The 15,768-nt window shown below is 44.3% G+C and overlaps 4 protein-coding genes across 6 annotated transcripts; 1 reads left to right on the top strand and 3 right to left on the bottom strand.

The window, feature by feature from the left end:
- Positions 1 to 528: 528 nt before the first annotated feature.
- LOC102710608 (dirigent protein 1-like) lies at positions 529 to 1,181 on the bottom strand. Its single transcript, XM_006658756.2, has one exon. It carries the CDS (start codon positions 1,179 to 1,181, stop codon positions 654 to 656), a length of 528 nt encoding a protein of 175 aa, XP_006658819.1. The 3' UTR covers positions 529 to 653.
- Positions 1,182 to 3,970: 2,789 nt separating this feature from the next.
- Positions 3,971 to 4,561, bottom strand: LOC102710320 (dirigent protein 1-like). Its single transcript, XM_006658755.1, has one exon. The coding sequence runs from the start codon at positions 4,559 to 4,561 to the stop codon at positions 3,971 to 3,973; it is 591 nt and encodes a 196-aa protein (XP_006658818.1).
- Positions 4,562 to 6,391: 1,830 nt separating this feature from the next.
- Positions 6,392 to 9,848, top strand: LOC102712829 (ethylene-responsive transcription factor ERF073-like). Of its 3 annotated transcripts, XM_040526486.1 has the most exons (4): positions 6,392 to 6,554; positions 6,643 to 6,782; positions 7,834 to 8,480; positions 8,698 to 9,848. In XM_040526486.1, the coding sequence occupies exons 3-4, from the start codon at positions 8,246 to 8,248 to the stop codon at positions 9,411 to 9,413; spliced, it is 951 nt and encodes a 316-aa protein (XP_040382420.1). In that variant the 5' UTR covers positions 6,392 to 6,554; positions 6,643 to 6,782; positions 7,834 to 8,245; the 3' UTR covers positions 9,414 to 9,848. The 3 variants fall into 3 exon arrangements, with proteins under 3 accessions (XP_040382420.1, XP_006657959.1, XP_040382419.1); XM_006657896.3 differs by lacking the exons at positions 6,392 to 6,554; positions 6,643 to 6,782 and having other exon boundaries at positions 7,671 to 7,979; positions 8,061 to 8,480; XM_040526485.1 differs by lacking the exons at positions 6,392 to 6,554; positions 6,643 to 6,782 and having other exon boundaries at positions 7,671 to 8,480.
- Positions 9,849 to 12,141: 2,293 nt separating this feature from the next.
- On the bottom strand, positions 12,142 to 15,680 carry LOC102712552. The gene is made up of 5 exons (XM_040525810.1): positions 15,563 to 15,680; positions 14,117 to 14,969; positions 13,826 to 14,026; positions 13,022 to 13,217; positions 12,142 to 12,341 (listed from the first exon to the last, which is right to left on the bottom strand). The coding sequence occupies exons 2-5, from the start codon at positions 14,921 to 14,923 to the stop codon at positions 12,157 to 12,159; spliced, it is 1,389 nt and encodes a 462-aa protein (XP_040381744.1). The 5' UTR covers positions 14,924 to 14,969; positions 15,563 to 15,680; the 3' UTR covers positions 12,142 to 12,156.
- Between the last annotated feature and the right edge of the window lie 88 nt (positions 15,681 to 15,768).

The raw sequence follows: 15,768 nt of genomic DNA, 5'->3' as shown, positions 1-15,768 counted from the left end.
TTTTCCTGCGTTTTCAGATGGCTCCTTAGTTATGGAGATCTCTCCGCTTAGGGATGTAAAATCAATTTTATACAGTATCTTTATAGAAACCATCTGATCTCTTGCACCGCCGGTCTGCTGCTACTTGCTCTGTTGTTCAGGTCACGGAAAGACGAAAGTAGTGAGCTTTGAAGAGAATTGGCTGACCCTTTTAGTAGATGGACCGTTTCTTGAACTTTGGGCTGGACGTTTTTGCAAGCATATTTATATGGGCCTGCAATACAGAAAAAAGTGTTTGCTTTGATGGGCCTTGCAATCGCACTGTCAACTCTGATTTCTGGATGGAATATATTGTTTGTGCTTATGCTTATAAGTTAATAAAATCATTATCCTAATGTTTTCTATTTTACTTATGCTTATAAGTTAAAATTTAAATTTTTAATCTTAAATTTGAAGTTGATTTTGAGAATTTTTATCCATGCCTTCACGAATCTCGAAGCAAATATAAAGGGTTTACAATTTGACAGAAAATTAATTTGTTCATGGATATATAGCAAAGCCGAATGAACAGCTGATGTCTCACAACATGGCCAAACTGACAAATGTCTCAGATTGACATCTGAGAGCCTGAAATTACTGCAAAGCAAACAGCCAAAGGCAGACACGGCGATCGATCACGCCTCGTACATGAGCACGAAGAGGTCGGCCTCGTAGACCACCGACTTCGCCGTCGTGGCCACCGCCGTCATGACGCAGTACCCGCGCGCCATCCTGAACGCGCCGGTGCCGCCCACCAGCGCGCGCTCGATGCCGCCGGTGAAGCCGAGCACGGGCCCCACCATGGTCACCGTGCTGCCGCCGTACCCGCCGGCGGTGAACACGAAGGTGATCGCCGACTGGAACGACCCGGGCTGCGTGCCGGGCAGCGCCGTCCCGGCGAAGATCCCCTGGTACCGGCCGACGAGCCTGGAGCTGGCCGGGTCGGGCCCGTCGCGGAGCTCGTCGTCGAGCACGGCGACCCGGCCGAACGTCTCGCTCGCGCCCAGCGGCGACTGCACCACGGCCAGCGCCGTCGCGTTCGGGCCGGCGAACGTCTCGTGCATGTACACCCGGATGCGTGTGAGCTTGCCGCCGTCGTCGCCCGCCGCCGACGAGGCCAGGACTAGGAGGAAGAACAGAAGCAACGACGAGGAGGATGCCATGGTGATGGCGTTAGCTAGCTGCAGCTGCACAAAGATGTTCTTACGCCTCTAGGTCGATATATATTGCTCACTTGGTTGACTTGTTCGATTAGCCTATGATTATCACAATTCACATATGCTAATGCAAGGCTGGATTTTACATGTAACAAGATGCAGAATTGCTGGGCGGGCAGTTTGGTCCCTGGTACCTACCGATCGGCAGGGTTGTTCTGTGAAGTTGTATTAATTCTACCCCAGTGCACACGGCACCGGATAGGTTTTCTGGTTTTGAAATATTACACACAAGTGTTGTGTTGTGAACTTTGTGATATGGACAGAACGTGTAGCCGAATAATTTCATGTCTATAGCCGATCGATGGTAACCACCACTCGGCTCGCTCGAGAGATATATATTAGGGCGTTCACACACTCATGCGAGTGATATCGAGGTTTCACACTATCCCGATGTTACAGGTATTAGATATATAATGACATCAGGTTTCACGCTGTCACGTACTCACGTAGACCGAGATTATGTATATAGAATGCAAGTGGTTTTAATGATATCTTTAATTTTCTATTTCAACCACCTAATATGTTCTATTTCAGTCCTTATTTCAGCCACCTAACATGTTCTATTTCAGTCTTTGTTTTAGCCACCTAACATGTTTTGTTTCAGCCCTCGTGTCTTTTTTTTTTCAATTTACAAAAAAGTCCAACATTTTTCCCTTATCATCCCAAAACTCATAAACAAACATTAAACATTTTCGTCACCCTAAGATGCAGCCTTGGCATGTTGCTGCATCCATCCTTGAGCACCATCTTCTCCAACCTTCCACTCATTGCACCACCGTGATTGCTACATCTTCCTAGGGTCTATTTGGGGGAGTTTTTAGAGGAGTTTTTAGATTCTGAGAAGCAGTTGTTTGGTAGGTAACTTCTGAGAATCTGGAAAAGCTCTGAAACCCAGCTTCTCCGGCTTCTGGCTTCTTAGTTCGTTTTACGGAATCTGTAACTACAAATTCTCAGAAACTATGTACCGTTTAGGACAGCTTCTAACAAAAGCAACTTTTAGAAAAAAGTTATAGCTGAAAGAAGCTCCTTTATGTCGTGAGCCACTCCCTTATAATATGGCTTGCAACCATGTTCTCTGCCGCTGAGTGGCCTCATGCCTATTGGGACATTCGTGCATTTCTGGGGGCACGGGCACAAGTGCACAGCCAAGGTTTAGGTGGAGTTCCGAGCCTCCCATGTATGTTGAAGCATTGTAAGTTGTTTGAGAGTAAGTTCAATAGTATAGTCAACTCTTAGCTCCAATTTATCTATAACCAATCTAATAGCCAACTTATACAATAGCTACCTACAAAATATATACTAACATGTCCTATATGTCATACATACATTGTGTATTGGAGTCTGTACTGCAGCTGGGTATAAATTAGTAGTCCACCTCTCTTCTCTTTCCCCTCTTATCTCTTTAAAATATACTTATAGCTGGCTTATAGCCTGCTATTGTACATGCTCTTAGTGGTTACCAGGTTTCTGGTGATCATGGAGGCTATCGAAACCGCATCCCTATGTTAGCTCGACAATCACTCAAAAACCGTGTGAATTCCACTTTTAAAATTTTTAAACAACATCGTCACAGTTTTGAAGGGATTGCCGTGTGGTAGGGTGCGATAATCACGCGGTACGTGCAATTACCATGACGATTATCATGGTTTCGGTCACAAATAATCGTCCGGTTTGGTATGATTATCGCAACAATTTTGAAAACGCTGATAATCACGGTTTCGATCATGATAATCGTGTGGTTTGGTATATTATCATGTCAATTTTGAATTCCTTCCCATCGGGTCGTATTAGGCCTCAGGAACAGTGCGGCCTTCAATTCTTTCCCTCAATTAACTCAAGTAAATTCACTTTCTAATCTTTTTAATTGATTCATGTTTTATTTTTCAAATTTTTTTCACCACTAAGTTTATGTAACATAACTATCACCATCATTCTTTTAGATTTTTGTACCAACTTTTTTTTTTTCAAAACTTCTGAATTTAGGCGATATTTTCCAAACCACATCGCCAAGAAAAACGTGACTATGCCATAGCGATACACACGATTATGATGATAATCACCGCGATGATCATGGTTTTGTGAACATGGTGGTTACTTAGAGGTGTTTAGTTGGTGAAATAAAAATTTTTGCATGTCACATCAGACGTTTGACCGGACGTCGGAAGGGGTTTACCGACACAAATGAAAAAACGAATTTCACGGCTGGCGTGGAAATCATGAATTTTTTGAGCCTAATTAGTTTGTCATTAGCACATATGAGTTACTATAGCACTTATGACTAATCATGTACTAATTAGGCTCAAAAGATTCGTCTCACGATTTCACACATAACTATGCAATTAGTTTTTCGTTTTATCTATGTTTAATACTCTATTTAAGTGTCCAAAATTTCGATGTGATGTTTTTGGGTGAAAATTTTTGGGAACTAAACAGCACCTCAGTACAAAGGAGTACAATTTTAATTTAAAATTTAATTAAAAACATTTATTATAGCTATATGTATATGTGAAATGGTAAAAAAAATTCATATAAATTTCCTTAAATTAAGTTGTAAAACACATTCTGTTGCGCCTAGCACGTCCTATTTGGTCGATACATTGGAAATTAACTCAGCTGCGAGCACCTTCTACGAATGTCTGATTTGTCAGGCAGACACGAACAACAACAAAAATACACAAACGTACACGTAGGAAAAGCAAATTTGACGATGATGACGGCATGACGCTCGACGAGAGCTAGTATTGGCCATGGCGGGACAAGAGCACGAAGACGTCGATCCTGAAGACGACCGACTCCGGCGTTGGGGTGCTCACCACCTCCATGAGGGAGTACCCCCGCGCCATCCTGAACCTGCCGGTGCCGCCCACCACGCTGCGCTCGACTGCGCTGCCGTCGGCGGCGTCGAAGCTGAACTGGCCCTGCACGGTGATGGTGCTCCCGCTGTACTCGCCGGCGGTGAACACGAGGGTGACGGCCGACATGTAGCTCGGGGACCCCAGGTCGGTGCCGACGAAGAGCCCCTGGAAGCGGCCGACCAGATCGGACGCCGGGTCCTCGCCGGCGCGCAACGCGTCGTCGAGCACCCCGACCTCCCCGAACGTGGCGTTCGCGCCGAGCGGGGACGGCACCACCGGCGGCGCCACGGTCGCGTTGGAGCCGGAGAACGTCTCGTGGATGTAGAGCCGGATGTGCGTGGCCGCCCGCCTGTTGCCCCCGTCGCCGCCGCCCGCCGCGTCGACGGTCCTGGACGACCACGAGGCCGAGGCCATGACAAGAACGACGAGCAGCGCCAGCTGCACCAGCGACGACGTCGACGAGGCAGCCATGGAAGTGACGGGGAGATTCAGAGATCGATCAACTGCTATAGCTAGCTAAGCTGTGGCCGTGTAGCCGGAGATCGATCGGTGCGAGGCATGCGCATAAATAGCATCGACGATGAATTGAGGAGTACGTGCAAACACCAATCTTCTCCGGCTCGGTACGTCGCCATGTCGATTGATCCGCCCAGACTGCAATGCTTTTCGATCTGCATCAAGACTTGTTCTTCCCGTATGCACGAAGAGGCTGAAAGGTGTGGTTGGCTGGGTCAACTACTAGACGACGACGCCATTGCCGACGGAAGAGAAGACGACGAGCTTTCGTTCCTACCCAAATTGATGCGCTGCAAGATGCGCATCTCATGCCGTCCCAAACACTTGGCCGATCTCTCTCTCTCCCTCTCTACGACCTCGCCGCGGCGCGCCGGCACCGTGCAGCGGCGTCTCGCGGGGAAGACGAGGCCCGTTTGCATCGGAACGGGGCAGCCACTTCCGTGTCGGCCCAATATACTTGGGCCGGAACGGGATTTTGATGTACCGGCCCAGTAATTTGGGCCGGAACGAGATTGTGGTGACGGCCTAATATATTTGGGCCTCAAGATCAGCTTTGGGCCCAATATATTATGTTTTTGCATATTTATAAAACTTTTGAAAAAAATGAATGATCAAATGTTAAAAAGTCAACATCGTCGAGCATTACAAACCAGTGTGAGTTGTTGATCAAAATTTTTAAAAATATTGACTAAATCTTATTTAAAATATCAAACCAGATAAGATAATTAATAATATAAGTTAGGCCACGTTCGTCGTTTGGTAGTTTTGGAGAAAGTTATCCGACATGAAAAACGTAATAATAGATTAGTGCATAATTAATTAATTATTAAATGTAAAAAAATAGATTAACATGGTATTTTAAAACAACTTTTCTATAGAAAATTTTCAAAAAAATACACCGTTTCGTAGTTTGGAAAGCGTGCGAAAAAAAGATAAATCTGGGTTATTTGCCATAATGTGGGACGCGGCCTTAATCATACTAGTAATAGAAAAAAAAGTACTTAAAAGGATTGATGCATACGGAGTATTTGTATAGGCTAGCCGATTTTCTTCTGGTGATGCTGCTGTTGGCTTGTCACTATCATACTTTTCAGCCAATAAAATGAACTAATTCATTCACATCCAACTGCTCAACGACTCGATGGCAATCATTGACCATAGACTATGAGTTTTCCTTTTTCCGGAGCAAGTGCTAAAGTAGCAGGAGCATCTGCCTTACAAGTGGGATGAGCAGCGACGACGTACCGGTGAGGAAATACATCAAACAACTCGTGTATGTATGATGTACTTTTTTTTTTTTGATGCAATTGACTTTTGATTGTACGCTGAACCATTTATCATTAAAAAATATTTATTTATTATGATTTAATTTATTACTAAACTAACTATGAAAATAATTTATAATATTACATACTTGAAAAAAACAAATAAAATGAATGATCTAAAAGTCAACCGTGTGAGAAAAAACAACTGGAGGGAGTATGTATGAAACCAAAGCCCGTTTGCTTTCGAACTACGGAAAGGGATGGGTACGGGCCCAATGTATTGGGCCGCAAAGGAAAAGCGACGTACCTACGGGCCCAATGTATTTGGGCCGCAAAGGAAAAGCCACGTACGTGCCGGCCCAGTAATATTGGGCCGGAACGGGAATGCCATGTACGTGCGGCCCAATATGTTTCGGCTTGGAACCGGATGCTCTTCCGGTGAAGCCGCCTCCTCCTCCCGATGCCGCCGCTGGCACAATCCTCCACCGTCGCGCCGCCGCCGCCGCCGCCGAAAACCACCACCCTACAAACGGTAGTGATCCATCGCCACTCTTCAGTAAGCATGCCCCCCCCCCAACCTCCCTGAGGTCTGATCTGTTCTTGTTTCATGTTCTCCTGCTCGATTCTACCTTGAGTCCTCCTCCCTCGTCGTCATTCATGGCGATGATTTCTGCTTGGCACAGGTATGTACATCTCGCTGTTGAATGCAAAAATATCACATCGTGATGATGCCATGAGTGTTCTTTGACACAAGCTGCAATTTGTTCTCAGTGTTTGTCACAGCGTGGTCGGGGGCGACCACCAAAGGTGTGGTGTGGTGTGGTGTCTGGTAGTTGTGGTTAGGTTCAGTGGTTGTGGCGATCTACTCAGACCGGCATTAAGTCTGAATCTTCATGATGGAAGCAGAAAAGGTATCGATGTGTATGATCAATTGATCTACTGAATCTTTTCTTTTTTTCTCTGAGAGAAAGCCTGAATCTTTTGTTCCCTGTTGCTCTGATTTTACTGGCTAAACAGTAGAGTTGTATAAGATTAGTCCTGTTCTTCCTTCAGCATGACGACTGAATCCTTTCGGCCATTTGTGCTATTCAAGAAATTTTCTGACATAAGTGCAAACGTGACTAGATCTAATTGAGCGGCGATCTCTGTGGCCTTGACAAAAAACAATGCAGTTTGCAGTGCCCGTGATGACCTATTACTAATTTACGTTTCCTATGCTTTATAGAAAAGAAAATGCTGTAGTAAAGAAACGTGGGTGGGCATCATTCGAATATTAATATCTCCAATTTGCAAAGGAAGGGCTGGACAGCATTCAAAGGCATAAAAGCAATTTATTCTTGTACTTTTTAATAATATTTGACACTGGAAAATAAACAAAAGCCTAGCCAGCTAGCCATCCTATTGACCAATGACCCAAGACTAAGAAATGCTAAAACAAAGAAGAATATAGTCTCTGTTATACGTACCATTTATTCAAAGAACTGTTTACATCGACATGCATGGTCAACAAGCAGCTATGACAATATTCAATTTGGGTTTTTCCACTATAGCTTAGACTTTCATTGATGTGCTTGACATGTTGATATACTCTTATACGAATAAGCCTTGCTGTTTTGGTTACTCACTTTCTTTTTCAAATACAGTACATAAACTTTTTAACATACATAAAATGGAAGATTTGAACTCATATATACGCCATCTACTTGTTAATTCAATGCAGAGATCATCGGACAAGATATATCTTACTAATTAATAATGTCAAGATGCGCTTATTTTGTATTTTATCATGTTTCATGGACTTACAAAAAAAATCCAGGAATTATAATACCAAACATGAATACATGACCCTGTTGATTTGCAGATGAGGAAAGACAGAAATATCTTGAATGTTATTGTTACTAGTCATGCAATTCTAGATTAAATCAGATTGATACCTTGTAGTACACTTGTACTTCTCGCAAGGATGCATTGTCTCACAAGTTGGCAACTTGTCTGCGTCTGCAAAATATCTCCGGCCGAGTTGTTGAGGGGTTTGATTCGGGTTCATGCACCCACACCCTTCTTCATTCCAATGCAGAAAATTGGCATCCTGACACACCAAAGACCAAGTAGGCCACTTGCCAGCTCAACTAGCACTAATATACCAACCATCATGCTAATGCTGTCTTGTATCTTAATGTGTTGTATAGTTTATTAGCTCCTCAAGAACAATCCATCTCCAGTACAAATATGAAAGCACAAGCTTCAAGCTTCCTTCAGACTACAAACATAAAGAGAGACGACCAGCCACCCCTCGTGTACTACTTCCCAGTTCTACTGTCCAACTCCATTGTTTGATCTAGCACAGTTGGTTTGGAAATTCTCTTCATCTGAGATGTGTGGAGGAGCCATTCTCGGTGATCTGTACTCGCCGGCGCGGCGGACGGTGCACGCCGGTGACCTGTGGGCAGACAGCGGCAGCAAGGGCAAGAATGGTGGAGATAGCTTGAAGAGGAAGGAGAGTTCTTGGGACTTCGATATCGACGGCGACGAGGATGACTTTGAGGCTGATTTTGAGGAGTTTGAGGATGACTATGATGATGATGTGGTTTTCGGGCACGACGACCAAGGTTAATATCACCGAACTCGCAATCTCCGTTTTCCTGTCAGTTTTGAGGAGTTCTTGATCTCGTTGACACAAAGATGCTAATTTCTAAACAAGTTTATATGTTTTTTACTGGTCTGATCATCGTATGATGTTCTGAATATCACAAGGTTGTCGGATTCAGCACGTGTGTTATCAAAATCTGATCTTTTTGTATGTTTTTCGTCTTCTACTTGATGCAGAATCCGACATGAATGGCCTCAAGCTCGCCGGACTCAGCGCCGCCAAGCTCGGCCTCGGCAGCAGGAAGAGGAAGACGCGATACCGAGGGATCCGGCAGCGGCCGTGGGGGAAATGGGCGGCCGAGATCAGGGACCCGAGCAAGGGCGTCCGCGTCTGGCTCGGCACGTTCGGCACCGCCGAGGAGGCCGCCATGGCGTACGACGTCGAGGCCCGCCGCATCCGCGGCAAGAAGGCCAAGGTGAACTTCCCGGACGCCGCCGCCCCGAAGCGCCCTCGCCGTGCGGCTGCCAAGCCGCCGCAGCAGCAGAAGGCCAATTCGTCGTCGCCGCCGGAGAGCGTGAACGTCAGCAGCGACGGGTCCAAGTCCAACCGCGTCAGCTCGGCTGGCAGCAGCACCGACTCCGCCGCCGCCGCCATTGACGACGTCAAGCTCGAGCTGCCGCCGGAGACGGATCCCCTACCAATGGCGGCCGCATGGCTCGACACGTTCGAGCTGAACGATCTTGACGGATCACGATGCAAAGACACGAACGGAGCTGTTGCCGATGATTTCGCGTACTACGAACCGAGCTACATGATGCAGTTGGGCTACTTCGAAGCGAGCGCGTACGACAGCATCGACGCTCTCTTCGGCGGCGAGGCCGTTCAGGATGGAGTGAACATCGGTGGCCTCTGGAGCTTCGACGACATGCCAATGGAGTTCAGAGCTTGCTGATCGATCGATGCAGTGATCGATCGATGCGTGAACTAATCGCGAGGAATTCAGCGTTGTAACTTGTAACATCGGTGATGATGATGATGATGATATGAGTGTTGAGTGCAGTGCAGCTCTCTTTTTTTTTGTAAATATGAATTCTTTCAAATGTTTTGTGCTGTGCCTTTCTTCAGGGATTGGTTCAGGCTTTTGTGTTATGACTGATTGGAGGAGAGAAAGATATCATCTTTTGGTGTCACGTTGGTGCTCTACTCCAAAGATGATTCCTACCTTGCTCCCTTTCTGAGATTACTGAATAAAATTAACACCCCGGCCTTTACTTTAGAAAAAAACTACAGCCAATTATCATCACATCATTAGTAGTTTAAAACCACCATGTTCCTAAAGTTGATTAAGTGTCAATATTTTCAAGCGCAAAAGATGCAGTGGCATTGAGTTTGCTGCTCCTTTTCCTCTTAATTAGGCACATCATTTTCTCCCCCAAACTTTTTGCCACACTTTGTTCACTGTTCAGATAACCTCTAGGATCTAACCAAGAAGCTGCTGTTGAATTCAACCAAGTGACAAACCTACCTGAACATGAACATGACAGCCTTCCAATCCTCAAAGAAGGTTCCTGAAATGCAAATGTAACAAAGAGAAGATAACTCCAGCCCAGGTCAGCTTTCTCAGAAGCTTTCTCAGAAGAGACGCTTCAGAAGCAAAGGCTGACACGCTAACCTGTAATTGACGAGAGGAGAAGAGAAGACCTGACCTAGTAGTAGTGCCATTAGCGCACGAGGAAGATGGGAGTAGTAATAATTGAGTAGTTGTTTATATGAGTAATTAATTGAGCGTTTCTTTTGTTAATTGTTTCTGCTGTCCTAGGAAGGAGACGCTGGGGGGAAGGGGAAGCCGTCGCCGCGGTTGTTTGATCGAGTAGTGGGAGCACGCACGATCGGTCTCACCCGTTCCGAGAGAGAGAGAGAGAGAGAGAGAGAGAGAGAGAGAGAGCTTTCCGCGGGAGATCGATGTTGACCGACCACGCGTGGTCGGCCGCGGCGAGGCGTGATCTCGTCGTCGTCGTCGCCGCCGCCGCCGCGGCGCTCGTGGCTGTCGGCGGCGAGGCAGAGAGACCACATGAGGCAGGGCGCAGATCAACCGTTACAGGCTGTTTGGTCCCACGGTGCTCCCTCCACCTTAAAATATAATAGAGCGTCTTTCGCAGCAAATTATTCTAATATCACCTCCCTCTACCTTAAAATATAATAAAGCAATTTTAATAATTCTTTGCAGTGAAAATTGTTCTAATATCACCTCCCTCCACCTTAAAATATAATAGAGCAAGTTTAATAGTCCTCGCAGCGAAAATTGTTCTAATATCACCTATATTTATATGGAGGCTAAGGTGCTCATTTTTTGGCTTTTGAAAGAAAAAGCGAAACGATATATTTGTAAAAAAAATAATTTATGAATAAATTATTTATATGTGTTTTTAGTGATCTAAAAGCTAAAGTTAGAAAAATAAATTATGATAAAAAATTTCAAAATCAACTCTAAATTTAAGATTAAAAATTTTAAAAAAATAGCTTATAAGGCTTATAAGTATAAACAAAAATATGATGGTATATATATGAATGAGCATAATCATATGGTGCTTCTGAAACATGAGGTATGATAAGTTACCCTTTGTATACTCTGTTTTTGAGTCAAGGGTTACGTATTTGGTTACATTTCCTATGGCACAGTTACTACCTGTAAAATTGGTAGGCTCACATGTGCTGAAAACACGCCAAAAGTTTTGGAGAATTATCATGAAGAAACCCAAATATCATTATTAGTTTGAGATTCAAATATCATCCCCTATCACCGTTGCTCATATATTATATATATATAACCTAGCGTATCTCATGAGCGACGTGGCTACGAAACCTACTACATCAGTCGATCTCAACCAATGCTTGTTGCTTTGTGCGTGCAGTTGTTCTTATAGTGATGTCTAGACACTTGAGATCCGTTCACGCCGCAGTGCACTCACCATGTCCATGTTAAATGTAACGCTCAACAGCTTATCCATGAGCGCGCTTGACTCGTGGTCATAGTGTTTAGCTATGACATTGAGACAACAGTCTATCTCATTTGCACCAAGCTTATCAAGAACATGGTTATCTCCTGCTTGTTTGCTAATTTTTTCTTATAAAAAAATACAACTATTTAACCCGTTAAACCCAATGACCTAAGACTAACCCATCCTACGTCAGTTTCAGCAAATTCAGTTGGGTACTATTGAAAAACCGTCTCAAACAGTGGACCCGACCATAAGACCACATAAATAGGGTGCAATCTCAAACCAAAATGAATTAAAGGAGATCGGCAACATTTCGACTTAACTTATAAGGAGAATTGGAGGAGATGGCAATTTTCCACAAAAAACTTTGGAATCCAGGGATGTTCTTCCAATGTTCGACGTAATGAATATTTTTGCCAATATTTACATGTATAAAGAGATATTATCAGTGGAACACAATCCAATAGGTCTGTTCAGATTTGGGTACTTGGATTTAAATTACTTTTGGGACCCTGTCCACATTTTGAACACAAGACGTAAAGGGTATAACCCAAATCCACCCATCCGAACAGGCCTTACAAGCTTGTACATTTTCCTATCGTTTTTCACATATATGTACATCAATGAGTGCTGCGTGTCACATGCAGAAGAGCTTTCTTTTTTTTTCTTCTTTTTTTAGGGGAACAGGCAGAAGAACTAGCAAACCATTTTAGAAAATAGATCATCTAGAGCTGAGTACAGGGGCTGGGCAGCTCTGGGATTGTCCACCTTCCCAAACAGGATATCGCTTGTGGTCAAGTAAGCATCGCCGTAGAAGCGAAGATTGGTCTCTGATCTGGTTGTCACGACATTTCCTTCCAGTGAGACACCCACAAAGGCACCTGTTTGAAGTTTCAAAATAAACAAGTCAGTCAATCACCCACGTGGGCATTGAAATTATCTAATCTTTGGAAAGAAATCACAATAGTCTTATCACTCAAAGAGGGTGTGCGCTTCAACGACCTAGAACTTTGCTTTTTCATCTGTGTGGATGTGGTGTGATTTATCTTTCGGTTTATATATGCACTTCACCAACTGCAGCTAGAGTAGCTTTCCAAATAAAGAGAGGCAAAACAAATCCACCCTCTCCAAAAATAACACTAACCTTAACATATTCAATGTGGTCTTGAAGTTGATCTTACTCTGAGCTATGTGCATGTCACATTTTTTTTGTCACCCTATTATCAGGGCAAGTATCGTATTTCCTTCTCAATAAAATGCCATGAAAGCACAAAATACTGACTATTGTTTTGATGCCAAGCTTGGTTAATATTGCACATTTTGTTTTCTGTAACAAGACGTGGTCGCGGACACCAACCAGTTCTTTATACAAGCAAAGGTATTACCATGCAGACAGGCAAATTTTGATACAAAAAGGGTTCAGACCAATTTTAAAGAACATGGAATTTCTAGTTGGCAATATGCCGATAATTTCTACCCTTGCTTTTAAATATGCTATTTCTAATGTTAAGCATGAGCTGAAAAGAATAGTAATGTCAAGAGGTGATTTTCTTATTATTACCTTTGCTACAGCTGTAAGTGTAGCAAATCCCAGAACCTTTTTCACTGGCCCTTACATCCGCTTCCAAGGCCCTGCCAATTGGTCCTGCCGCTGCACTCATTCCTGCCCCAAGAGAAAGATGCATGCGGCTACTAAATGCCTTGACAGCTTTACGATCATGAAGGACAATTATGAAGTCTGTCAGTTCACCTCCAAACTGGAAAAAAGGAAGGACCAACATCAAAGGGAGAAACATTTATAACAATAATAGTGTACCTCACCAAAATCATCACTGCTTCAATATCAAATTTGCTTCTTTCTGTTATAGCAAAATGTACACATTGATATGCAGATGCAGCATATTAAATACACTATAGCGAATTAAAGAATAGCAGTAACACATTAGACAAAAGATTCATCAGCACTGGCGGCATTTATTAACTTGCATTTGTAGTTCCATCCATACAGCAAATCAGGAAAGTAATAGCCTCATCTTTTCGCTCCTGCTTATGCTTATAAGCCAAAATTTGAATTTATAACCTTAAATTTAGAGTTGACTTTGGGGGTTTTCCATTGTAGTTTATTTTTCAGCCTTTGCTTTAGATCACTAAGAACATGTATAAACAAATTTATTCACAAATTATTTTTTGTTTGCAAATATGGCGAAATGTGGTGTGCTCAGCCTATCTTAATGATTAAACTGTCCTTGGTGAAGGCCAGCCACAATAATTAATATCTAATAAGTTCATAAAGCATAGATGACACATCACTATGTGCATTGAGCCATTGAGATTTGAGATAGAGAAGATTTCATTGGACAAAAACCTGAACTCCCCATCCCAGGCCAATGGATGCAATTGCTGACGGAGCAGACCATGATCCATCTGATCTACGGGCAACTACAAGGCCAGTGCCAACTTTGTATGTAACAACAGCACCCGCCTTGGCAACAGTTAGGACAGCAAGCCCCTTAGCTCCCTTAAGAATAGATGATGGGATGGACTTCTCAGGGTTTAATCTAGCAACCTACACATTCCAAAACAAAAATTGTCCTCAGCTCAGGATGACAAGGGCAAATCTCTGTGCAAACTGCAAAACATCATAATTCATACATACCTGGCAATATTTATTTATCGTATTTGTTGCTTTGTATATCTCATACTCCATTGATAAACCAACAGGCAAGTTCAACCAGCTTCTCGTGCTTGTCCAATCCATAACATCATGTTTTGCTGGTTGCATGGCATTGCTATTGTAGTTGATCAATATGCCCTGAAGTGGATCTAGCCTATCGTAGCAAGCATCACACACTCTCTGAGGATCACGCTGCCTGAACTTCATGGGCATTAAACATCTTCCCTTGGAACAATGTTTGCAGAATATACCTCCACAGAATCGGCAATGGTGCCTTCCACGAGTCAGTGCTGTGAAAGGAGAACTGCATTGAAGGCACACATTAGTAGAGCTATCTGGTAACCATTCTGGAGGATCTGCCAGTAACACCTCCCTGTATGCACTGTACTGTAAAGCATTTGTTTCAATTAGTGGCGGCGCACTAGGAACACATACAGATGGATGCACGCTAACATCACCATCCTTGTCAAATCCTAGAAATGAAACATCTGTGCTTAAGCTTTGCTGCTGCAATGTATTATCTTGGCTCTTATTTGTGCCCGAAACAATAGCAGCCAGCCCAGTTAGGACAGTCTTCAAATTGATATTTGAACTAGCTCGTGTTGGAACGAATGGATCTTCTCTAGAATCATACTCTGATGGGAAGTCTGGCTCCAGGGATGGCTCATAGAGATAATCGTGCGCTGGGTAATTGTTTGCTGGTACTAGACTAGATATATGACCTCCCTGATTGCTGTTATCAATTTTGGAGAGGGAAGAGTACGATGTCACTTCATTTGGGGCACCCATAGAATCATTTAGAGACAACAATCATGTGGTAATAACACAAGATCACCTGCAGGTAAATATGCACATTACTGACAGTCAGCAAACAGACATTACAATGATAAACTTAACAGAACAAAGCCCTTCATAGGTGCTGACTATTGGCCAGCACGCGATTCTAAGTAGGATTCGCTTTCTACTCCCACACCTCCAGCAATAACCAATGCAACAAACTGAAACAGGTCACGGTTACGATTCATGCCAATTGCCATTCCAAGTGCACCGTGAATCTGAAGGCAAATTTAACTGAAACCAGAGCTGCGCGGAGCTGTGTTACATCTACACTCGGAATTAATTCCCTCCCCCCCGCCCCCAAAGGGTAATTTGAACCATGTTACACCTTAGCCTGCATGGGCAAGCAACTAGGACGAAGATCACGAAACCCTAATATGCGCCGACCGCCAACAACACAAAATCAACACGGCGGCAATCTAATAACAAACGCCATAGATCCAACCCCCCAAAACCAACCGTAATCGGACAGCTCGGCAGCAGGCTGCCGCCCAGACCCAATCCCAATTCGCGGCGGGCCACAACCACAATCACCGCCCGTCGAGCAAAAACATAAGGCAAACCCAGCAGAGGAAGAGAACAATCGCGTACCGGATCGGAGGCGGTGGTCGCGGGGGGCTTCGTGGGGGGGGGGGGGCGGCGATCGCCGGCGGGAGGAAGCGTCGGGGTTGGGGATTGGGGTTTCTTCCGCGGCGAAGAGAAGAGAAGAGAAGCTAGGCTACCCGCTGCCTCCTCATCTCCACGCTATCGGGTTTCGGGTTTGGCCGCGTTCGCCGGACCGGGTCCGTGGGTAAATG

Source organism: Oryza brachyantha, chromosome 7 (assembly GCF_000231095.2).
Source record: "Oryza brachyantha chromosome 7, ObraRS2, whole genome shotgun sequence".
NCBI lineage: Eukaryota > Viridiplantae > Streptophyta > Magnoliopsida > Poales > Poaceae > Oryza > Oryza brachyantha.
The sequence above is the reverse complement of the archived record's forward strand: the minus strand, read 5'-3'. Positions and strand labels throughout refer to the sequence as shown.